Genomic DNA, 24,535 nt, shown 5'->3' with positions numbered 1-24,535 from the left:
GGGCACGTGCCGCTGCACAGCGCGGCCTGGACTGTGGGGCTGTGTGCCACCCTTCAAGAGCAGATCTGTGTCCCTGCTCCTGCTGAAGCAGGCATTGCACGCTTGCATTTGGCATGTGCACTGCCTGTTCTCAATGGCCTCGCATCACACACTGGCCTCTCCCTTGGGTGGCACCTGCCTTTATGTCCAGCCACACAGCCTGGCCACCCCATGAATAATGCAACACTCTTTGAGGGGAACTTAATGTTGAAAATCCAACAAAAAATGCAGCTAGCAAAGAACTGATGCTGAGAAGAAAGGTTACAGGTGACATTAGAACATGGGGGTTCACAGCATGACAGACTATGATAGGACTCACGGTGAGGACCCCTTGAATGTGAGCTCCACAAGGCTTGGGCTGCGGCTGGTTGGCACCAAGACCCAGGGCAACCAGGGCCTCTCCCGAGCAGGCAGTAGGCGAGTACATGTCAAACAGATGAAAACATCAGAAAAGGAAAACAGGCCAACATGCATGAGGAGGCAGAGAAAAGATCTTCAAGGTAAAACAGAAGTGACCCTAAAGTAGAAAACACCCAGAGGGACACAAGTTCATGAGCAATCAGCCGCCAGGTGAAAACACACCCCAGCCACTGTGGAGGCCCTGGGCCTGCTGAACCTCTGGAGCTGTGCGGGGATTTCCAAGGGGCCCAGCACCCCACTGCCCCCCATGGGTTGACCTGGGCAGGAAGGTTCTCAGGTTCTCCATGTTACATGATCCAGGTTGACTGGACCACAGCTCTCTGAAACTAAACACACCTAGCAAATGAAATGGAATAGATAAAACATCTAATTATACAGTATATGAATCATATAATCACAGAGACACCCTCCCCACTGTTATTCAACATAGTACTGGAGGCCCTAGCCACTGTAATTAGACAAAACAAAGAAATACAAGGAATCCAGATTGGTAAAGAAGAAGTTAAACTGTCACTATTTGCAGATGACATGATATTGTACATCAAAAACCCTAAAGATTCCACTTCAAAACTACTAGAACTAATATCGGAATTCAGCAAAGTTGCAGGATACAAAATTAATACACAGTAATCTGTGGCTTTCCTATACACTAACAATGAACTAATAGAAAGAGAAACCAGGAAAACAATTCCATTCACAATGGCATCAAAAAGAATAAAATACCTAGGAAAAACCTAACCAAGGAAGTGAAAGACCTATACCCTGAAAATTACAAGACACTCTTAAGAGAAATTAAAGAGGACACTAGCAAATGGAAACTCATCCCATGCTCTTGGCTAGAAGAATTAATATCGTCAAAATGACCATCCTGCCCAAAGCAATATACAGATTCGATGCAATCCCTATCAAATTACCAACAACATTCTTCAATGAACTCGAACAAATAATTCAAAAATTCATATGGAACCACCAAAGACCCCAAATAGCCAAAGCAATCCTGAGAAGGAAGAATAAAGTAGGAGGGATCTTGCTTCCCAACTTCAAGCTCTACTACAAAGCCACAGTAATCAAGACAGTTGGTACTGGCACAAGAACAGAGCCACAGACCAGTGGACCAGAAGAGAGACTCCAGACATTAACCCAAACATATATGGTCAATTAATATATGATAAAGGAGCCATGGACATACAATGGGGAAATGACAGCCTCTTCAACAGATGGTGCTGGCAAAACTGGACAGCTACATGTAAGAGAATAAAACTGGATCACTGTCTAACCCCATACACAAAACTAAATTCGAAATGGATCAAAGACCTAAATGTAAGTCATAAAACCATAAAACTCATAGAAAAAAACATAGGCAAAAATCTCTTGGACATAAACATGAGCAACTTCTTCATGAACATATCTCCCCGGGCAAGGGAAACAAAAGCAAAAGTGAACAAGTGGGACTATATCAAGCTGAAAAGCTTCTGTACAGCAAAGGACACCATCAGTAGAACAAAAAGGTACCCTACAGTGTGGGAGAATATATTCATAAGTGACAGATCCGATAAAGGGTTGGCATCCAAAATATATAAAGAGCTCACACACCTCAACAAACAAAAAACAAATAATCCCATTAAAAAATGGGCAGAGAAGCAGAACAGACAGTTCTCCAAAGAAGAAATTCAGATGGCCAACAGACCCATGAAAAGATGCTCCACATCGCTAGTTATCAGAGAAATGCAAATTAAAACCACAATGAGATATCACCTCACACCAGTAAGGATGGCCACCATCCAAAAAACAAACAACAAATGTTGGTGAGGTTGTGGAGAAAGGGGAGCCCTCCTACACTGCTGGTGGGAATGTAAATTAGTTCAACCATTGTGGAAAGCAGTATGGAGGTTCCTCAAAAAGCTCAAAATAGAAATACCATTTGACCCAGGAATTCCACTTCTAGGAATTTACCCTAAGGATGCAGCACTCCAGTTTGAAAAAGGCAGGTGCACCCCTATGTTTATCGCTGCACTATTTACAATAGCCAAGAAATGGAAGCAACCTAAGTGTCCATCAGTAGATGAATAGATAAAGATGTGGTACATATACACAATGGAATACTATTCAGCCATAAGAAGAAAACAGATCCTACCATTTGCAACAACATGGATGGAGCTAGAGGGTATTATGCTCTGTGAAATAAGCCAGGCGGAGAAAGACAAGTATCAAATGATTTCACTCATCTGTGGAGCATAAGAACAAAGAAAAACTGAAGGAACAAAACAGCAGCACAATCACAGAACCCAAGAATGAACTAACGGTTTCCAAAGGGAAAGGGACTGGGGAGGATGTGTGGGAAGGGAGGGAGAAGGGGGAGGAAAAAGAAAGGGAGCATTACGATTAGCATGTATAGTGTGGGGGGGGCACAAGGAGGGCCGTGCAACACAGTGAAGACTAGCAGTGATTCTACAGCATCTTACTACACTGATGAACAGTGACTGTAATGGGGTGCGGTGGGGGGGGACTTGGTGAAGGGGGGAGCCTAGTAAACATAATGTTCTTCATGTAATTGTAGATTAATGATACCAAAATATATATATATATATATATGTATATGTGTATATAGATATATATAGATATATATATATATATGGATTTGTGTGTGTGTGTATATATATATCTATATATATATATATACACACACACACACACATATAATCACAAAACTTTTTAATAATGATTTCATAAATGGAACAAACCTACCAGGCCAAAGACTATTTTAAGAATTAAATGTTGTTATGAGGTTGTCAGCAGACATCACATAAACTATTTGGAAAGGAAATGAGTGACAACAAAAATTATTAAAAATCTCCACTATGACTTCCAGCAAGTCAACAATAACAAGTAACCCAACTTAAAAAAAGGTACAGGACTTGAATAAACATTTCTCAAAAGATGTACAGATGGCCACAAGCACATGAGAAGATGCGCAACATCACTGGTCACAAGGGCGATGCCAATCAAGACCAGAGACACCACTTCACCCCCACGGAGACGCCTGTAACAACGGCAACAGAAAACCAGTGTTGGAGAGGAGAGGGGGAAGCTGGAACTCCCACGCATTGCCAGTAGGGACAGAAGGCAGTACAGTGCTGTGGAGAACAACTCAGGAGGTCCTCAAAAAGGCAAACATAGACCACAGGGCCCGGCAATCCCATGCGTGGGTTACACCCGAGAGGACAGAAAGCATGTCCACGAAGAAGCCCCCCCCACCACACACACACACGTCCACAGCAGCACTGCTCCTGAGAGCCCATGTGCACCAGCAGACAAAGTGTAGTGTGTGCATCCAATGGGATATTATTCAGCCATTAAAACAGCTGATTACTGATACATGCAACAACGTGCGAGCACAAGAATGATCTTGAAAACATGCTGAGTGGAAGAAATTAACACACACACAAGGCCACAGATCATACGAGTCCACTTGTAACTTTATGTTATGTGAGTTTTATCTCAATCAAAAAAAAAAACTACATTATATATCACACCAGGTAGATCCTTGACATTTAAGAGGGGCATGTCCAGAAGCCTTTGTGAACCCCCAATTCATGAATACCACTGTGACATACAGTTTCCCCTGTAAAACAAAATCAAGTGTAACCCAAGAAGCCATCCCCTCCAATCCATCATTATCTTCCCCTTGTATCAGAACTTTCCCATTTGGCTGGAATATAATTTGACAACTCTTCTCGGTTACATATGGTGAGCATACGGTGGCTCCTCATCACCACATCCAAATTTTGCTTTCCATCTTCAACGCCTCACATCTTCTGCTTCCTGACTTAGAACGAGCACTTCCTCAGACATCTTTATTTCCAGCCTAGCACGTCCTCCAGAGCTGTTTACACGTCGCTCAGTATCACAGGCCTCCAGGTTAACTCAGGAAACCAGCACTGCACATGAAATCTGTGGATGCCCGCCATCTGAGCTAGTTTTAGCCCTCCAACTGACAGCGCCTGGGCTTCATCTGCAATTTGTCACACACAGAGAGGTAACTCTCTTGTTAAACGGAACATGAAGATGAGAGATGATACCCTGAAGGGGTTTGTTAAGGACAGAGGTAAGCCCTTATTTCTCTCTAAAAATACAACACTTCAAGTAGGTCAATTCATAGAGGAGAGCTGGCAGGGGAGGCAACCGGGCCGGAGGATGGGGCTGGAGCAGACGCCCTGCGCTGGAAACAGCCGCGTGCCATGTCCATGCGCAGCCTTCACTGTCTCACCTGCCGGGAGCAGGGGTGTGCAGGCAGGCTGCCACGGGCCCCTCCTGGAGCAAACACTGTACCTCATTCTGTTCTCCACCTTAACCCTTCTTTCACTTTTAGAAATCTTAAAAGTTAAGTTGCAACCTTTCAAAGGTACATTTCCAGGAAGTACAAACCCAAAATCCAGCAAGTCCATGTTCCTCTCTGGTTCCAGGCTATGGCCTCGCCCTTCCCCAGACCAGGACCATGGGGGGGAAGAGGCGCCCCAACGCTCTCCCTGCCAGTGCGGGGAGCCCCCAGCCGCACAGGACCATTCAGACACCCAGAGCCAGGGGACGGATTCTCGTGAGCAGGCAAGGCGCCACCCCACGGGGCAGGCCTGCGCCCCCAGTGGGCTCCCAGGAAGCCACCCCGGCCACCTCAAGAGCAAAGCCCATCACAGAGAAGGCGAAGCAGCGCTGCCTCCCAGACCAGCGGTCACGTACGCGCAGCCCCCAACAGCCTAGAGTTTTAGTTGCACAACAGGCTATTCATCCCCCAGACGGGATACAAAATTTCTTTCTTCCTTCTCCTCCTTTTTTAATGTATTTGTTGTGTTTTTAAAAATAATTTATAGGTCATGTCTCCAAAGCTGCTTTGAGTGATGGCAGTGGGATGACAAGGCCTTTACGCTCTTGGGAAATGCAAGGAGAGGCGGGGTTGTCAGGAAGAGTTTGGCATGAACTGTTTATCAGAATCCAAACCCCACGTCAGAGGCTGTTTCCAAGAGCATGGCCTCTGGGGACAGGGCAGGACAGGAGGCGCGTGGGCAGGGCTGAGTAAGAGGCTCTTGTCAATCGGAACTCCCCGAGCAGGGGCGAGGCGCGGCCAGCAGGTAGGCAAAGGCAGAAAAGCCGAGAGGGGTGAAGCACGGGAACGTGACTGAGGCCAAAGCAAAAATATAAACAAAATGCTTGTCACAGGTACAAATCTTAAAAGTTCCGGGGGAAAGCAATTAAGTGAAACTGCCAAAACACCACAGTTAACCCCAAGAGGGCCAGGGGACTTCGTCTGCACTGTCATGGAAGTTTAATGAGTACCTGGTGCAAGGTGCTTCACCCCAGATACCAAATTATGTCAACTGTGGCAATTCCGCCTTGGGGTGCAGTCATCATTTGCAGTTGCCACGAGACACAAGTAAGGTGGCTCAAGCCCAACCTCAGGACCCACAGAGCGGGCTGGCCAGGACAGCAGAGCCCCGACACAGTCAGGGCAGCGCTCAGGGGACAGCAGCCACCTCCTCACAGGGCCGTTTCCCCCGCCGAATGGCACTGTCAGCGTGGGATGAGGGACGTGCTGGGACAGCCCCGAGCCAGCGCCCCCACAAGAACAATCCCCAGCTCTCTCCAGGGCAGTGCCCAGGCAGGCAACAGTCCCACGCACGCTTGGGTCCTTCCTCAGCCACCCACATGTGACTCTGAAAACTCCAAGAAATGGCAGAACCCACTTACAGGGCTTGACTGCATCCCTGTATAAAATTCATTCCAAAACACTGAAAGGATCGGGTAAGGGGAGTCATCAGCATTTATACCTGTGGCTCTGCTGCTACTCACCCGAAAAAGGTAGCACCACAGCCTGTGGGCCACACGCTGTGACCAGCCCCAGGAAGGAGGCCAGAAGGCCAGCAATGACAGTCACCCAGCAGTTCGCTGGGCTCCAAAGCCCGGCCCTGCAACCTGGGCTGCCAGCCTTGCCTACACCCGTCAGCGCAGCGGCCAATCCCAACGCTCGGTGGCTCATTATGCCGCGGGACCCCTCCCCAAGATGGCCAGGCCAGCCCCATTTCAGGGAGAGAGTGAAGGGCCTGACCCCCCACCATGAACACTGTTGCACAGAGTGTTAGGGTGTGTGCCTGAAACCCAAAGGCAAGGCCGTGAATGCCCAAACCTGAACGAAGCCGCTGCTGCCCTTGGCAACCCCCTTTCTCCCCAAATTCTCCTCTGACGTGTGACGTCAGCTTCAGTTGCCGCAAGCAGGCTCCCAGGGGCGTGGGGACGAGTCTGTGGCCACAGTACCGCCAGGCCAACTGCCACCCAACCTGAAATAAATGGCCAGCGGGCCAGGTGGTGGAGTCCCACTTTGTTCCAGACTTCTCTCCCTGGGTAACTCAGCCTGGCGAGAGCAAGATAAGAACAGGTCTTTCTTTCTAAGAGCACAACTCACTTTCAGTCCCTGATGCACAGTGACTGTGGCAGCCCTGAGAAGCACGATGGAGCTGAAGGGAAGACTGACATTTAGAATCTGCAAAACATAGTCCACAGCGTCACTGTGCAAGGACACCTAAGAACTGTCAGGGTGCATTCACTGGGAATCGTCCAGCGTCCCAGCTCCTGAGGGTCCCAGCTGCTGCTCAGGTGGGCCACCTCCGCCACTTGCAGCCCCACTTAGGATAGGACAAGCTCCACCAGCAAGCAGAGAGCTGAGTGGCATTTTCTGCCCCTTTCCTAGACCAGCACAAACCCAAGAACTACTGGGACAAACGGATTTACTCAGGTCACCCCAGATGCCTGCCAATAGGGGAAGTCGCGCCAAATTCCTTCACCTACCCTAGTAAGTCACAAACATTCCCACATAAACTCGTCGCCCAGAACGGCACTCAACCCGAGGAAAGGCACCGCGCCTCCGCCTGGGCCTGTGTGCTCTCTAGAGAAAGGACGGTAGACAAGGATGGAGGCACTGCCACCTCCCGCCGGCTCCAGCTCCTAAATCAGACCTTGCACTAAACTGCCAGCACCCTTGATTTGTAGGCAAAAGTCTTAAAAAGATAAATTCTTCACTGTATATGCTTTGTAATCTCCTACTGCCATCTCCCAGCAAAGCTTTCTGTTGAGACTTTGATGAAACCAGTGAGGTTTATTTAACCACAGAATTTTCCGCTGAAACAACAGTTGGCACTTCTCCTTCAGTCTCCTGCAGAACACAAATTTATGTGCCTACCATGTAATAAGGAGAAGACTTAAATTTAATCAAAAGAAATATTTCACTAGTAGCAAACTGATAAATTATTTAGAAAAGGGCACAATCGACCTGGCAAGGAAATGGGGGTCTGACAGTCTGTCAGCTTCAGAAAAAAAATCGTTGTTATGGTTTCTCTAAATTCCTTCTTGACCCCAAATCACCCTCATCAAAATGTTTAATCTTGGATGGTTAAAGCTGGAAAAGTAAGGAGGAGAGAGGGAGGCGCATGGTAGCAGCAGGCAGGAAATAGCAACTCAAGGCCCTGCTCTCACAGTGCTGGCAGGTTCGCAGAGGTTGATTCTCTGCACGTCCCCGATGGGATCAGACAGCAGGATTTCCTAGCCTATTTCCGCCCACAGCAACATGGAGGCAGGCGAGGATTTCCACAAACACTAATGAAAATGACCTTATTTCCAGTTGCTGAACCTTTGTGAGTCTTGCAAAATAGAGAATATAGAGACAGAGAAAACCAGATCTATGGGTACTGACATCAAAGATCCAGAAACTTAATAATGTCCCCATTGTTTTATTGCAGATGCACATCAACCTCTATTACTGCAGAAAACTCAAGAGCCCTGTGGGGTGCAATAAAGTGGTGTGTGTTCAGCTTTGCGATGTTTCAAAGCACCCTGATTTGCAGGCGCCTTGCACACAAACATCTGAGCTTGGTAACTGCCTCATGTTTTCCACAAAGTCTGTAAGGGAGCACGAGGCCGGCCACACAGAGAACCACGCCATGGATGCCAGCCTCCCTCCCGCTCCTGTAACCCACATGAGGTCAGGGAGAGCAAGAAGGGCGCCCCTTGCACGGGGCCTGTACTATTACTGCCCAGTGCACAACCCCACAGACGCTCGGGTACCCTGCCGCACCCACTACCTTAGGCTTGTTTCTGAAATCGGTGAGTCCCTCTAACAGTGGAGAGCAGCGAAATTTTAAACATTTTTATCACATGCAAAAATGAATGCAATGAAGAAGTAAAAAGCTAACCTTTGCAAACAATATGGCTTCTCTCTCACTCACCAACTTTACATCTCCCTGTATGGCCCCGGAAGATGACTGGTTAGCCAGAGACGGGTAAGATTCCTCAAGGGAGGAACAACCTAAGACAGGCACAGCCGCAGGGGGGCCAGCAGGTGAGAAATCGGGGAACAACAGTGGTGAGGCTCAGAACCTCACCCCCCCCTGTTTTGAGAGAAATCTTCTGCATATGTGGATGTTTTATTGCCCTTGTCTAGCTCGGATTAGCACATAGTCTACAGGCACACACCTGATCATCTACGATTGCTCTCTTACAGCACTAAACTATGTTTTCTACCTTTATCTTGCATCTACTTACCACTTCAGCATTTTATTTAAAAAAAATAATAATAATAAGGGAGAAATGTGGGATCCACATATCAATCAAGTATAAAAATCAAACGAATATTCATATTTGACCTGATTGTTTATAGTTCATGATGCGTGATCAAAACCGAAAGTTTCTGTGATGACTGCCCTTGCACTGCTCACCATGTAAGAACTTATTCACTATGTAAGAACTTGTTCACCATGTAAGAACTTGTTCGTTATGCTTCAGAAGATTGGAGACTGACGAGAATTAGGCTGGGGGTGGATTAATGATTGTGCATTGAGCACTGACCCCCCTATACAGAATTTTATTGTTGTTAACAACCATTTGATCAATAAATATGAGAGATGCCCTCTCAAAAAAAAAAAAAATGAATGCAATGGTCTTACTATGCTGACGGACAGTGACTATAATTAGGTATGTGGTGGGGACTTGATAATGGGGGGAATCTAGTAACCACAATGTTGCTCATGTGATTGTATATTGATACCAAAATAAAAAAGTAAAATAAAAATAAAAAATGAATGCAATGGGTCTTGGCATTCGAAAAAGACAGTGTTAAGTACTCCTTGTTGTGGCTGTGCTTCCTGAACGCAGGCAAGAGATCTCGCTCGGCATGAACTGCTGCTTTCCAGGCTGCCGCTGATACCTCATCCCTGACCCACTCTGTAAACTCACCCTGTGGGATCTCCCTGGCACTAGTTCACTGAAGGCTTTTCCTAAGCATCCTATAATCTAGAAACAGTCTTCCTCAACAGCCCTCTGAACTCTCTCTCTCCCTCCTTCAAAAACTTATACTGCAGATGAATTCATGCAATCTCACCAATTTAACAAATATTCTCAGACTTCACCGACTACCCACAGGACTGTACGCCCCTGAACCGTGGCCTACCACCCACTCTCACAGGAAGGTAGTCTCTCAGTCCTATATGTGACTCTGCACTGCTGTTTTTGGACCTGCAACCAGTTCCCTATATTTAAAGGTTGCCTGCCTTACATGGTGACCCCGCTTCCAGATACCGTGAACAAGGTTTGCTCTCAGACAGAAATTTAGGTCAAAAATAGTGATAGACCTTACCAGAAAATCCCATTTACTATCTGCTAGCTTGAACTAGCTGATACCTACCAAGCTACACTAATGAAAAGAATAGCAGTAAATCAACCCTTAGCATGCCGGAAAAAAAACTGTAGTAAGTCACATCAAATGGAATAAACATACAATATCTTGAAATATTAAACATGTATTCTGAAAGACTGTATCTTCTCATGTAATAATTCTTTAACAGAAAAAAGTAGTCAAAACAGCAGATCCCTGTTCTACAGAGAACACAGCTATGGATCTGACTTCATCTGGCTGCGTTCTCTTTTACACAGATGTACCCAGCAAAAAGCCAGAGCAGAAAGTCAAGCCCAGGAGAGATCAGAGGTCGCTAAAGCAGAAAGGCACTCTTTTACATTTAAATAGTGCTGGCTCTCCATCTTCCAGATGCCAATGGTACCATCCTTTGTTCCAGGTGCATACCGTCACGCTGTCCGCACCACTCACTCCTGGTTAAGTGTCTATGTACCTCACCAGGGTCCTGAGTACCTCCAAAGGTCTCAAAGAAGCTATTTTCTGTTGATAACACTAGACATCTCAACTGTTTTGAAAGGAATACACCATCCCATCAAAATATATCTCTGGTCCTCATCCAAGCCCCGAACACATTGTACTCTCCAGAAAAAGGCTACAGAATTTTTATAAACACCGTCAAGAGGTGACACATCTGATGGAGGAAAAACCAAAGTCGATAGGCATGGATCAAAACCACCACTAAGAAAGTGCCTTCTAAAGCATAGGGGTTCATTATTACTGGCTTGACAGGTTAGAAACTTGAAGCACAGAGGTGAACCCTACAACCTGCCGCTGCTGCGTGACAGTGAGCCATCCCACCGCTGCGAGCAACGGCGGACATCACCTGAGGGCACTGTCACAGGCAGGAACAAATCCTCTCTGGCTATTTTCTTCTCTTAGATGTAAATAATGCACAAAGAATTCCTATATTTCACAGCACGTGGATACATGATCCACAAATGAAAATACCGAGCAGGCAGTGTCCTCTGGGGTCCTGAGCCATTTGCTTCCATTACTCAAAAAGGGAGCGCAAAGACTCGCAGGAGGAGGCAGGCAGGCCGCCTGCTCGCTGCCTGTCTGACCGCACCCTTTAGGTCACCAGAACGGCCCCTCACACAAGCCTGAATGGAAAATACCCTCCATTAATTCTAAAGGCCCTCCTAAAATTTTGATTTTCTATTAGAAGTATTAAATCCTCAAAGCAGTGAACAAGAAAGGCTGAAGGAAATAGGTCTCTGGGTGTTTACAAATAATTCAAGATCTTAAAGGCAATTTGACACAGTTATATTCTATGCTGCTTTCTTTAAAAAAACAAAGACACAGAAAAAAACTGTGAGCTATAAGCAACAAAAGGCTCAGTAATTGGTAACTGACTCTCTGAAGAGAACCTTACCTTTTGAATCAAAGACAAAGCATTTAATAGGTGTCATCTTTTGAATACTGGGCCCTTTTTTTCTCAACTGTTTGAAAACTGAAGACAAAAGAAATAGCTCTCACTAGTTGAGGCTGCAGAAAAGTTATTAAAATACATTTCTGTGCAAAGTAAAAACCATGCTTTAAGAGTAACATGAAAATGCCTTACTTGTTAAAAATCTGGGGAGAACTTAGGCAAAATCACTAACAGACAACCCACTTATGACTCACAGGAGGGCAAGTGCTGCATTACAAAACGGGACAGCGCGTCACAGGCCAGGAGGGAAGGAAGGCGGGAGGAGCAGCCCCCGGTCACCGACCGACGGCCTCAGGGTGACGTGTGCTCACCCCGTTCGCCCAGAGACTGAAACCAAGGAACTGCGGCCTCCCGGTGAGGAGGAAAGAGAAGCAAACGGATGCTCACCCGTGGCTGCCAGTTCTCATACTGCTTCTGTAAATTTGCACCGATGGTTTCCAGCGCTTTCTGAGGACCCATGGACAGAGGATCTGAGGAAGAAGGAGAGAACATTTTTATCTGCACATCTGCTCCCCTGCTGAACCGCTTCCAGACTTTCCACGTACAGAATTCACGTCAGGGCCTCCTTCAATGGAAGAAGACGCAACTGGGCTTCGCTGGGGTTACAGAAGTGCTGACGCACCAAATGGGCTAACGCACCACCGGTGGCACCTCTCTGGAGGTCGCGGGCACAGCACCTGCTCTCTCCCAGCCCCGTCTGTCTGTCACGCCGGCACCTGCGGCTCCCCGGCATGCCTCCTGCCCTGCCGTGTGCTCCTGACGGGCTGTGGGACAGAGACCAGAGATCGGGCCTGGGCCTCTGCCAAAGCAGAGGCGCGGGGCGCTGGGGCCTGCAGCGTGAGCACCAGGCACTCTTCCCACGTTCAAACTACAGCTCTCGTACGGGAGCAACAGGAAGACATGCGAGGACATAACACACTTTTAACAACTCCCCCACGTACTCTCAGTTTCACAGACATACCTGCACATTCACAGGCTACCCATCTATTCAGGAGTGGCTCCTAGAACAAGTAACTAACCCAGCAATTCCCCAAATTTGTCTGGTTCTGGGACTCCTCTGTACTCTTTAAAATTACAGTGGGGGGAGGGAGGGGACACAAAGAACATGTTTAAGTGGTTGTCTCTGTTGCATTTACTGTGTTCAAAATCAAGATGAGAGATTATTTATTTACTTATTCATTCCTTTAAAAGCAGTATCAAACCCATTACATTTGAACATCAATATTTATTATGAAAAATGAATTTTTTCCAAAAAAGAATATTAATGAAAATAGCGGTGCTACACTTTTGCAAATCTCTTTAATATCTGGTCTACTAGATGACAGCTGGACTCTCCTATCTGCTTCTGCATTCATCTGCTGCAACGTGCGGTTCTGGGCGACATGTGAGAATCCTGCCTCCCACACGACTGCTGGGAAGTACAGGAGTGCTCTGGGGCATTCCTAGGGAATCATGGCTCTTCTTTGACATGCTACCAAACTTGACAAGTAGAAGCTTCTTTAATATTGTTCAGGTTGTGGAATCTGAAAGCACAGCAATGAACTTGAACCCCATTCCAGGAAAATCCAGTCTATCTTGCACTGTAAATGGATCTTTAGCTTATGGATGACTTCGTACCATCATCACCGGTCATTTGGAAAATACTGGTTCCCGAAGCTATGCAGACCTTCCCTATTTCACTCTCTACTATCTTCTTGTCAGCGACAACAAATACTGCCAGTTGTTGTCTTTAAAATGACAGTTCACTTTGTTTTCCAGAAAATGTCTGCCACGGTCCCTGCAGGCGGAAAGGGTGCCAGGAGAAAGCAAATGGTGTGGCCTGCAGCTCATCGACAGCACGGTGCCCTCCACCCCACCGCCAGTGCGCCCCCATGCCTACCGCATATACCCCGCTTCATCACACAGAAGATCAGACATGGGTGCAGAGGCTGGAATCAGCAACATCAGTAAGTCTTGCTGTTCTATCAAGGGCAGTCTGGGGGGGATGATGTTTTCACTGCAAATGTGTGGCTGAGAAGCACACCACAACTTGCACTTTGGAGCCAAGGCCTCGTCTGCACTCAGGTGCCAGCTGCTTCACCCACCATTGCTTTTGCACCATCAGCGCAACCTCCCAACACAGGGAAAGGCCAATAGCATCTTAATAATATTATAAAAGAGCTGCAGCCCTGTGGGTCCCTGAAAGGGCCTCAGAGACTTCCAGGGGCCCACAGATCACACTGTCAGCATGGCTATACAAAGCTGTTTTCAACACAGATGCTCTGACTTCAACCAGAAAGCATTTTTCAAAGAAAGAGGTTAAACTACTGGATAGACAGAATACTTATGTTGGCTTTTATCTAATCCTCCTCCCAACCGAGACTAATCCTCCCACTCGGTGTTCTGGACTCTAGCTCGGCCCACTTTCTCAGAAGCTAAACTCCTAATCCCCAGGCTCCAGGATACTCAGCCTCCCCTCTTAACCAGAGCCTTCCCAAAGGCTTCTTCAACTCGAAGTTATACACATATTCTTCCTTTAAAAAGTCAGACAGGGTCAAAAGGCTTTAAACAAAACAGCAGCAGTCCCCTAGCCCCAGCCTCCACCTCAAGCCTCACTTCTCAGGAGCAACCATTTCCAACCAGAACAGTCTTTGCTTCTGATATCACCACCATTTTTCTGAACACCACGCTTATGTGGCTGTTTATGTCCACTGCAGACGCCAGTACAGCCCTGCTCCTGGGATGGCGTCACCCCCTCTTCCACTGCTGCCCCCCTCTGCTCTCCCAACGGAGCCACACACACGTCTTACAAAGTTAGCACTCAGGGTTCCTCACACGGGGATACCTAGTGAAACATGCGTCGAAGTCCAGCCAGTCTGTGCACTGAAGCGATGTCTTTCGTGCCGCTTCTCAGCCTCCTGTGTCCATGTACAAGCACTGATTGTGCCCCAGTCCCCCAAGGATCTCTCTCAAATACTATCTTCCGCATGGTCAAGAATGGCTGACCCTTAAACAACACAGGTTTGAACTGCATAGGTCCACTTACACACAGATTTTTTTCCAATAAGTATATTGGAAAAATTTTTGGAGATATGCAACAGTTTGAAAAAACCTGCAGAAGAACTGAGTGGCTGAGAAATATCAAAAAAATAAAAAAGATATGTCATGGTGCATAAAATATATGTAAATACTAGTCTATTTTATCATTTACTACCATCAAATCAGCAATGGGAAATACAAAGTTACATGTAAATTTTCAACTGCACAGGGGGTCAGCACCCCTACCCGCCCAGTTGAAGGGTCAGCTGTATCACCTAATGTATTCCCCCTCCTTGGCCACCCACTGCACAATCCCATCTTTGGCAGCAAATGTGAGATTCCTCTTTGCAGAAACGTATTGGCTCCCAAGCAAAGAGCCTTAAGAGACCTGGGGACGACAAAAGGTCTAATGCTTGCGTCATCAGAGTCTCAGAGTGAGAGAAGTTTGACAGAGCTCAAAAAACAGTTGAAAATACAATGCTTGGTAACTTTTCAAATGTGACAATATAAATGCACAGATTCAAGCAGCTCAGTGAACTAGAAACAGGCTAACCCAAGGAAGTCCACATCCAGACACATCACCAAGCGTTGGACACCAAAGGCAAAGCGACCCCTTTGAGAAGAACCAGATGGCAAAGAATCATGAACGAGAAAAGCTCTGGGTTTCCCAACAACACTGAAAGCTGGACAAAATAGAGCAGTGCCTTCAAGTCCTCTGTGAAAATAACTTCAACCTATCGTTTGAGTATAAGGGTAAAATAGAGGTCTGTTCAGACATGCAAACACTCACAAAATCTGTGCATGTTCCTCGGGAAATAAATCACAAAAAAAGACAACAAAGGATCCAGGAGAAGACAGAGACAGAAGCAGACAGAAGAGAAACCACAAATGCACAGGTACCAGATCTAGAGACCAAGCAGTCCCTTACACACAGATTTTTTTCCAGTAAGTATATTGGAAAAATTTTTGGAGATATGCAACAGTTTGAAAAAACCTGCAGAAGAACTGAGTGGCTGAGAAATATCAAAAAAATAAAAAAGATATGTCATGGTGCATAAAATATATGCATATTTTTTATGGATGGAGGGGTGTTAAAAAAAACGAAACTAATAGATTATTTGGGCACAGGGAAAATTGATAGCATTTGATAGATCTACCGGAATATCTGTAAAAAATAAAATGAATTCATAAATTCACAGCATTAAGCAAATAAAAGTAACTAGTCAATCTGTAATGGGGGGGATTATATACAGAGACAAGAAAGGAATCATTCATAGTATCCCCTCTGGGAAGGGCGGGGGCCGGAGTCAGGTTTTTCTTAAAAAATTTTTTAGTGCTATTTGATTTTGAAGCTATGTTACTTTGATTTTAAAAATATATAAGTGAACTATAAAACTAAGTAGCAGCATTTTAGAGCTGGAAGGACCTTTACTACGTGTATGTCAAAGTCATCAGGGACTTCTCAAAGCAGAGATGGCGGGCCTTACCCGGAGAGTCTAATTCAATAGCCTGAGAAGAGCCTGGCCGGCTAATGAGCACCTCTAGCAGAAACCTCGTAGAAGTCGGGTTATAACTAACTTGTCCATAAGAAGTACGGTCAATATGTTTTGATCCATAAGGACAGAAATTAGACACCGGTCTTCCTCTCTCTTTGTTCAGGTAGCAAAGTAGTGCTAAGATCTCAAAAGAATTAGAATCATCCCAGTGAACTTTGCTGTGATCCGACTCACAAGACTGGCAAGAGGCAGGAAAGAACCGGGATCTGAAAAATAAAAACTGAGGGCCACTGAAGTGTACAAACAAAGGGAAGAAGAAAAAAGCTTCAACGAATAGAAACCATTCAAATAGCTGGCCATGCCTTCTGCATGATGACCCACAGAATACATGCCAGAGTTGGTGTGAAAGCGCCTGTCACTCACCTGCACCTCCATGCAGCACCACGCAGCCAATGCTCTGGCTGTAATCCACAGCTCAGAGAGCAAAACCATTTCCTCAGTAAAACAGGCCTGGCCAGGACTCACGTGGATTGGAGGCAGTCCTTGGGCATGGCGTCTAAAAGCCCGTCAGGGGAGGAAGGGCGTTCAGAAGGTCCACGGGCCAGGGGAGGCCTACTGCCCTTCCTCCTTGACCTTCACCCTTGGAAAGCCCAGGCCCTCCACCCCACACCAGCCTCTCCCCAGTGTTCCCAAAGAGGGGGCGTGGAAAGCGTGCCAGAGGTGGAGAGAGCTGCTGCCGAGCTTCTCTGCACACCCCGCCAACTTCCAGTGACAAGTCGTGGTGCCTGGCAGTGGCACCCACTCTTTTCCCTGACCTTAGAGCAAAATACCTGCCCCTGGGGGGGAGGAGCAGGGCAGCTACTGGCCAGTCATGAGGCTGTGACCAACCAGGTGGTGCCTCCACATCCCATCTACCAGGAATCCCTGTGGTCAGATGATCTTAGGGTTTCCTCCTGAGAACTGGCCAGTGAGTGGGACAGGGAAGAGATGGGAGAAGGGGAGGGACGGGAGAGGTCACAGCTACTACCCGAACTGCAAGAGACAAGCCACCGAACTGAATGGACTTCAAACTCCTGCTGGGTGTTACCCCAATGTTATCAATCTGACGTTGGACAAAGCGGACAAAACATAAATACAGACTTACAATTCCGTCTTAAAACACTTCCTCCTAATGCCCTCGTGGGCTTCAGTTCAGTGACCTAAGTGGATGGGTGGATGAGTGGAAGGGTGGGACGCTGGGGTGAGTGGATGGAAGGAAAAGTAGGTGGCAACCTGCATTTGCTCAAAACATTAGCTTTTTCACCAGACTTCCTTCCCATCTGCAAGCTTGTCGGCATAACCCGTGTATTTCACAAGCTTAGCACTTTACGTGGACAGACATTTCACCCACCTGAAGGAGACTGAAGTGGTCAAACGACCTGGTCCAAGGTTATGAAGGCTAATGGTGCTGGCACTCAGCCCTCCTGAAAAGTGGGGCACTTCTCCCCTCCCTGGCTTTCACACGCAGCTCTACCCCCTCCGCCCATTTTCTTGGAAAGAGCCTGCCTCCATGGTCAACTGCCAATGTGCCGGGCCCACCGACGCGCCCACGCAGAAACGCCGACACTCTCCCACCTCCTGCCGCGTCCCCGGAGATTCTGAGGCGGGCACAGTCCTGGGGAAGAAGGCTTCCCTGACCCAGGCAAGGGCTCCCTGATGCCGCCCCGCCAAAGGCCAAACCCGACAGAGCCCCGCATGCTCCATCTAGAGGACTTGCAGAGGAAGCGAAATCAAGATAGACCGCCCGCCCGCAGTGAGACCTGGGGCGGGATGGTTGGGGGGCAGCAGGGGCCGCGGCTCGACTTCTGGCCACGGTCACGCCGATTCCTAATTGGGTGCGATCATCTGAAAAAAGTTATCAAGCTATGTGCTTGGATTAGAGCACTTTCTGTATGCAGGCTACACTCTGGCACAAACTTAAAATTTAAAAAGAAAGCAGAGCTCACTGCTCAGAGCGCACCTGGATTTTTTATGCCTTGTATTAGTGTACATTTCATAAGTGCTTGCTAACCGATTCACTGTCTGGGTACCACCTACTAGATCAAGTGCAAATTTCTGTGAGGCTTTCAAGGACTCAGCCACTAATTAGCTGTGTAACCTTGAGCAACTGATTTTTGACTGAGAAAACATACAATGGCAAAAGGGCCAGTTTGAAATTAGACATGGTTTTTAATAGCTCTGTATTATATTAGCCATAATATCACCTACATCTATTTTATAATTAGTAGCATCTCATCTACTGAGCTGAGGATGGAGCTGGTGCCCCCAGCTGCACAGCCTGCGGGTCCCAGGATGGGAGCACCAGCCTACAGGAGGGTCCTCTACAACCCTGCCCTGTCCTAGCCACTTAGCACGCCTCCGCGCTTGGTGCCCATGCCATCTGCTGCTGCGCTACACAAACACCAGGAGCTGGGTAGATTCTCAGCAGAGCCAGGGAGGTGGCCGGGATGCCATTTTAACGTGAAGCCTGTAGCCTACATGGAAGTCACACTGCAGAGTGGAGAGAGAGGGAGGCTCCAAACATGCACACTGCCCTTCACGGAAACCATTATGAGAGACCAGCACCACGGACAGAGAGAGCAGGGCTTCCAACCAGGATCCCTAAGGGACAGAGGCTGCATCGGGCACAGAGGCGTGCCAGAGCACACAGCAGCAGCAGGTGTCCCACGCCAGGTGCGCCCAGCAAGTTCTCCCAGGGCTCAGCCCCCACGGCCAGGCTCCTTCCCCTCCTGGGGTAAGTGGCTCATCTCCTCTGCAAAGTCCCTCCTCCCACATGGCCTTCCCGACTGTCTGAACTCCTAGGTCGCCCAACGTGGGTCTGTGTCCCGAGTGCGGCCCCCCTAGCTGCACCATAAGCACCCAGTGAGGAGCCCAGCTTAGTTCTGCGCTCACCACCACTTAGTTAACACCTGCTGACCGCCCTGACTGACGTATCAACCCCAAGTCGCTGTAACAGTCAAACACAAAGTCTGGGCAACTGTGCTGGAAACACGAGCTGTGCAAAGAGCAGTCAGTCTATTTCAAGCCCCTTCACGTCCACATATGTGGAGGAAGGAGAAAATGCTTTTCTCTAAGGAACAAGAGAAAAACAAAGTGCCTCCCAAATACTTCCTTAGGATAATGCATTTCCAGGCACTGGACAAACCTTTGGTATCCTTGTGGCTTATGATGCACAGCCATTAGCCAGGATGTAAAAAGCTCTGGGCTACATCGTACTTCCGCCTGTTCGCGTGCAGCGCATCCACACCGCTCGAACGCAGACACCCGCCGACAGGCTGTGGGGCTCTCACCATTCTTCAGCGGGACTCAGTGTTACTGTCATAGTATTTAATGTCAGGTCATGAAACAAAACAGCCAATTGCCCGCTTCTCTGAGAGGAGAGGAGTGTCACTTCTCTGATATGAAATAAAACAGCACTTTAGCCCAAGGGAAGGGCAGGTCAGGGCAGGAAATGAGGTGTTAGAGCCCAAAAAATGCCTGCAGGCTCTCAAGATCCTCTTCATCTTTGCTTGCTCCCCAGAAGCTGTAAGGGCCTGGGCGTCGTCCAGACCCAGCCTCCCCGGGCACCAGCCGCCAGGAGAGAAGCCTGCCTGTCAGCGAGGCCATGCAGGCGTTTCTTGGTCACAGGGCTTATTGCTCTGTCAACAAAGGCCCATCACCACGGTGACACCAGAGGACCACTTCACCAGCACTCAGGCATGCTCTCTGCCGCGTGGGTGTAGGCAGCAAACACACAGGTACAGCGGAGCAGACTGGAAAGGAAGACTCCATCTACCTCCCAAGCTACTCATACCCCTCGTCCTGAGATCAGAGCAGTTTCAACCAGCACAGACCTTCCCCATTGGCCGGATTTGTGTCTGCAGATGAAAAACTCACGATCATCTGTCCCCCACCACCACCCCCTACTGAGACCCTTGTTACCTGACTTAATGTCTACTTTTTAAAACAAAATGAGAAACATGGTGCATTCTGCTGTCAGACATCTGCTAGAAGCCTGCAGCCAGGCCGGAGCAGCTGCCCGCTGGGCCAGAGCAGGAGTAGCTGGGGGCCCGAGGCGGGGTCTCCTCCCCTCCCTTTGGGAGTGAGCGCACAGCGCTGCACACCAGAGGCTCAGATGCAGGAAGCAGCTCGAGCTCCCTCTGGGCACTGGGGGGTGGCCTGCTGGGGCAGGGGAGGGTGTGTTCGAGTTGGGAGGTGGCCTAGGCCTGCAGTCGCTGCTCCATCCTGCAGGCAGTCCCCACCCTGAGCCCCGTTAGTGCACCCAGTAAATCCCCCTCCAGCCAAGAGGTAGATGAGTTGTTAGCTCCGTTTTCCAGACGAGGACCCTCAGGCCCAGAACAATTAAGGAACCAGCTGAAGTGGGGAAACTGGGGTGAATGCAGAGGGGTCTTGATGTACGGAAAGCCTTTTGATTTCTGGTGATGGGGCACAGAATGCTTAGACCAAACAAAATCCCAATGAGCTGCCTTCTACCTGCAATGACTTCTAAATTATTTAACCATACCAAAAACCCCGCAGAGGGTCTTCCTTGGGACCCTTTGCTAGTGGCCACAGCAGGCTCCAGACATTCACGTCTTGAAAAAGACAGAACCAACCGGTCATCAAGCCTGGGCATCCTGGCCTCAGCAGCTAGGCCACCCCACAGCCCTCGCCACGTCGTCTTCCTCACTTCCGGGCTCCTACCACCTGCCGGGTCCCCAGCTCTCACCCTCTGCGTCTCGACTGGTGACAACACGAGGCACCACCGCCCTCCTCCTGCTGCTGCCCACCAGCAGGGTCTCTGTCCCAGGCGCACCCTCCCCACACACTCAGAGCCCTGGGTCCGCTCCTCGCCTCCCATCAGGTCATTCTCAGCAGGTGATCGCTCCCAAGTCCCCTTCCCCAACCAGACAGGCCTTTCTCAGCTGTCGGCGGGAAGCTGCCTCTACTCTGAGCATCCTAGAAGCACCTGACCTCCCACAAAATGCCATCTCATTAGCTCCCCAGCTGGGCTCCAGCTCTCAGCTTGGTCTCTGGTATATCACCATCCCTTGGGCTGGCCAAGCCAGGACCCTAAAGCACTTGTTGAAAATGCTGACAGCCCCCCTAACAATCCTAAAGCCATCAGGTGGGCCTGCACAAGACTGGCATCTGCTCCAGGATGAGGTAGACTGCAGTGGCCCCAAAGGAGCTGTGCCCTCCCTGAGGGTTTCAGCCCAGGCACGTTCATTATGGACTTGGTAAGACCAGGAAATGACAAGGGAATGTTCTTGAGGTAAAAGGGTTTATACCTGGCTTCATTCTCGTGGTGGTAGGTCAGGCAGTAGAATCACGACTGCACCCTGCAGCCTGCAGATCTGTACTCGACCTTCATTCCAGCCTCCGCCCAGAGCGCCGGGCAGAGCTCTTTATATAGTGACTCAGTCAGTAACAGCTCATTGCCGAGGGGTGCGGAAGCAGCGTCGCAGGCCAATTACAGCATCAAGTGGTTTAGGGTCAGGCGAGGACCCCAGCCCTAGAACTTGCATTTTCCCTACAAGCTGTCAAGTCCCACCAGGGGCTCAGTGCCTGCACGGCGAAGGGATGAAGGCATATCCGTGGATGGGCGACCTGCACAGGGTGCCGGAGACCCGGCCGCGAGGAGGACCGTGGGAGGCTGATCCTGGTGACCATGATTTCAGCAATACGCAATAAGGAAAAAGGGTTCTGGAGATTTGATTCAGCACATCTGCAGTGCTATCTAGCAGTCTGTATTTTAATTTTTTATTGTGAAAAAGAAAACTCTCAAAAGATGCCAGGTTTTTTTCCTGCTTCATTTGAGAGTAAGCTGATGAAATGATGCTCCATCACCTCTGAATCCCTTAGTGTATAATTCCTAGAAATGAGAGTTTCTCCTTCATAATCACAACATGGCCGTCACGGTTAAAGAACTGGCATGGGTGTCCTGCTACCGCACAAGCCTCAGGCTGCACTCGGGTTGGCCAGTTGTCCTTAAGGTACTTTACGGCACAAGGCCCTGGCTCAGCGTCACAGGCTGTCCTTAATTTAGTCTCATTCATCCTGGAACAGGTCCTCAGTCTTCCCTTTACTAAAGGCCAAATGCAAATTTTTCAACTCAGGAAAGGTATATGACTTTTGAACTCAAAATCCACTGAAATTTTTACAAAGTAGATTACATTCCTAAATTGCACAAAAATTTTAAAACACTATATAAAAAATCTATTCATTTGCTGGATTTTTCACACCAGGAAGGAAGTAAGGAATTCTGTTCATTTTCATTAACACTGTCCCATAAATACTAATCAAAGAGACTATGAGTGAGAAGGAGGGTTCTTTTGATTTGGGGCTGGGGGGTAGGGGGTGGAGGGAAGAATCCCAGGAGAAACCCAAGGATCCTCAGTCTGTAAGGTGCAACTCTATGCTCAGACCCCACCACTCACCAGTTCCCAGGGGGCTCCCACATCCCTAGGAGCACACTCCAGGATTTAGGTCAAGAAATGTTTTTAAAAAACCTAACATAAGAGTAAAGAGGGAGAAAATAGCAAACGATCACATTCAGCTTTGACAAGGGATAAATTAAGTGGAACAGTCAGTGGTGGTTAATAAGAAGTCATTTTCAACCTGCAGTCACCAGGAGATGGCAGAGGGCCAAGAAAGCATCTAAGAAAAGTGGCCACAGGAAGGGGCTACTCTGTTATGGGGTGTGAGGGGCAGGGGGCCGGGGCAGCGTCCACAGAGGCTGTGAGACGCGACTGTCACCCTCAGACACCCCAAATAGTGACACAGGTGAGTAAAAAGGGAAGAACGACTTTTTTTTTTTTTCAGTTCAAATCAGAATACAGGCTTCCCCCACTATCTGGAAGCAGAGCTTTCCTGGGAAGCCTCTCATAAGCCCAAGTGGCACGACACAAAGGAGGAATTACTGCTTCGTCAAAGTGACGATCTTCCTTGGCTGTCTTTCGGTTCGCAAAACAGGTATCAATGTAGGTCTTTTGTAAAAGCTAAGTGGCATAAAGTGAAGGTTCAGTGAGCAGGGGAACCTGTAATTTGTAACATTTGTTATTAAAAACAGATAAAGGGAACTCCTGCATTTGCTTAGGGTGGGGACACGGGGAAGGGGGCCATTGCTCCCAATCCTACCATGAGAAAGCTGAATAATCAACAATGAAAACAAAGGAAAATCCATACTGAGATGGCTTCATTGTTAAATCATACCAAAAATTTAAAGAATTATACCAAAATTTAGAGAACCAACTCACTACAAACTCTTCCATAACACAGAAAGATGGGAATACTTCTCAGCTCATTTAATGAGGCCATGATTATCTTGGTTCCAAAACCAGACAAGTATGTTGCAAGAAAACCAGAGACCAATGGCCCTCATAAACAGAGATGCAAAATTTCTTTAAAAATACTAGCAATCAAATCCAGCAATATATAAATAACACAAGTGAGGTTTATTCCAGGAATTCAAGGTTGGCTCGACAACCAAAATTCAATCAGTATAATTCACCACATCAACAGACTAAAAAAGAAAAGCCAGGTGATTGTCTCAATAGATTTGAGAAAACATTTTGTGAGATTCATCATTGATTCTTGACAAAAACTCTCAGCCAACTAAGAGTAGAAGTGAATCCCTTTTCCTCCGAAAAGGAATCTAAAAAAATACTTCAGTTACTATCATGCTTAATGGAAAGAGCCTAATGCTTTCTAAGACCAGAAACAAGTGAAGATTACACACTCTCACCATGTCTGCTCAACAGTGTGTTTAAGACCCTGCAGGGAGGTGGGGAACAAAGGACTGAGCCCTCCATCCTCGGAAAGAACCAGGACTCTCTGCTGTGCACAAGGGAGACACCTTCATGCAGGTACCAGTATTTAAATTTTTAAAAAGTGTATAAAGCCAAATACAGGGCAAATTTAAAGGAGGAAATTACATAATCCAATATTCAATATTTTATTAATTTTCCTTGAAATACTTCCTCCACTACAAATCATAGGTGAACCCACCTAAAATAACTTAAAGGTTCTATTACTCCAAAAAGAAAAGAAGTTCTCAGATTTACACAAACCAGTGACCGCCTCTGTGGACCAGGATAGTGGGGGACAAGCCCTGCCAAGCCCAGAACCCTCACACAGTGACCTCCACAACAGATCGTAGGGGAGGGACCCGCACTTACCAATCCAGCATTCTAAACGCGCGCAGGGGGTGGTCTTCACCACATCTGGAGGGTCCACGCCGACATTCAGGCACAAGACTAAGGCGACACTGACAGTCTTCATCTAGAAACAAGAGAAAAGACAAGTATTCAACAAGAAACTCACTGATGTGGTTTTCCAGTTTTTAAAAATGTTCCTTAACATTTGAAACCCTGTCCCCACTAG

General features: G+C 47.8%; 1 protein-coding gene across 9 annotated transcripts in view; it reads right to left on the bottom strand.

The window, feature by feature from the left end:
* The window catches only part of RPTOR (regulatory associated protein of MTOR complex 1), a 319,152-nt gene that overhangs the window by 229,986 nt on the left and 64,631 nt on the right, over positions 1-24,535 (bottom strand). For 7 of the 9 annotated variants that reach the window (XM_073236062.1, XM_073236061.1, XM_073236058.1 and 4 more), the window contains exons 2-3: positions 24,331-24,433; positions 12,006-12,088 (exon numbers count right to left, since the gene is read on the bottom strand). In XM_073236062.1, coding sequence (XP_073092163.1) covers positions 12,006-12,088; positions 24,331-24,433 — 186 coding nt within the window. Of the gene's footprint in view, positions 1-12,005; positions 12,089-24,330; positions 24,440-24,535 lie in introns of those variants that run through there. The other 2 variants (XM_073236064.1, XM_073236063.1) reach the window with 2 other exon arrangements.

This window comes from Manis javanica, chromosome 4 (assembly GCF_040802235.1).
Source record: "Manis javanica isolate MJ-LG chromosome 4, MJ_LKY, whole genome shotgun sequence".
Lineage (NCBI taxonomy): Eukaryota > Metazoa > Chordata > Mammalia > Pholidota > Manidae > Manis > Manis javanica.
The sequence above is the reverse complement of the archived record's forward strand: the minus strand, read 5'-3'. Positions and strand labels throughout refer to the sequence as shown.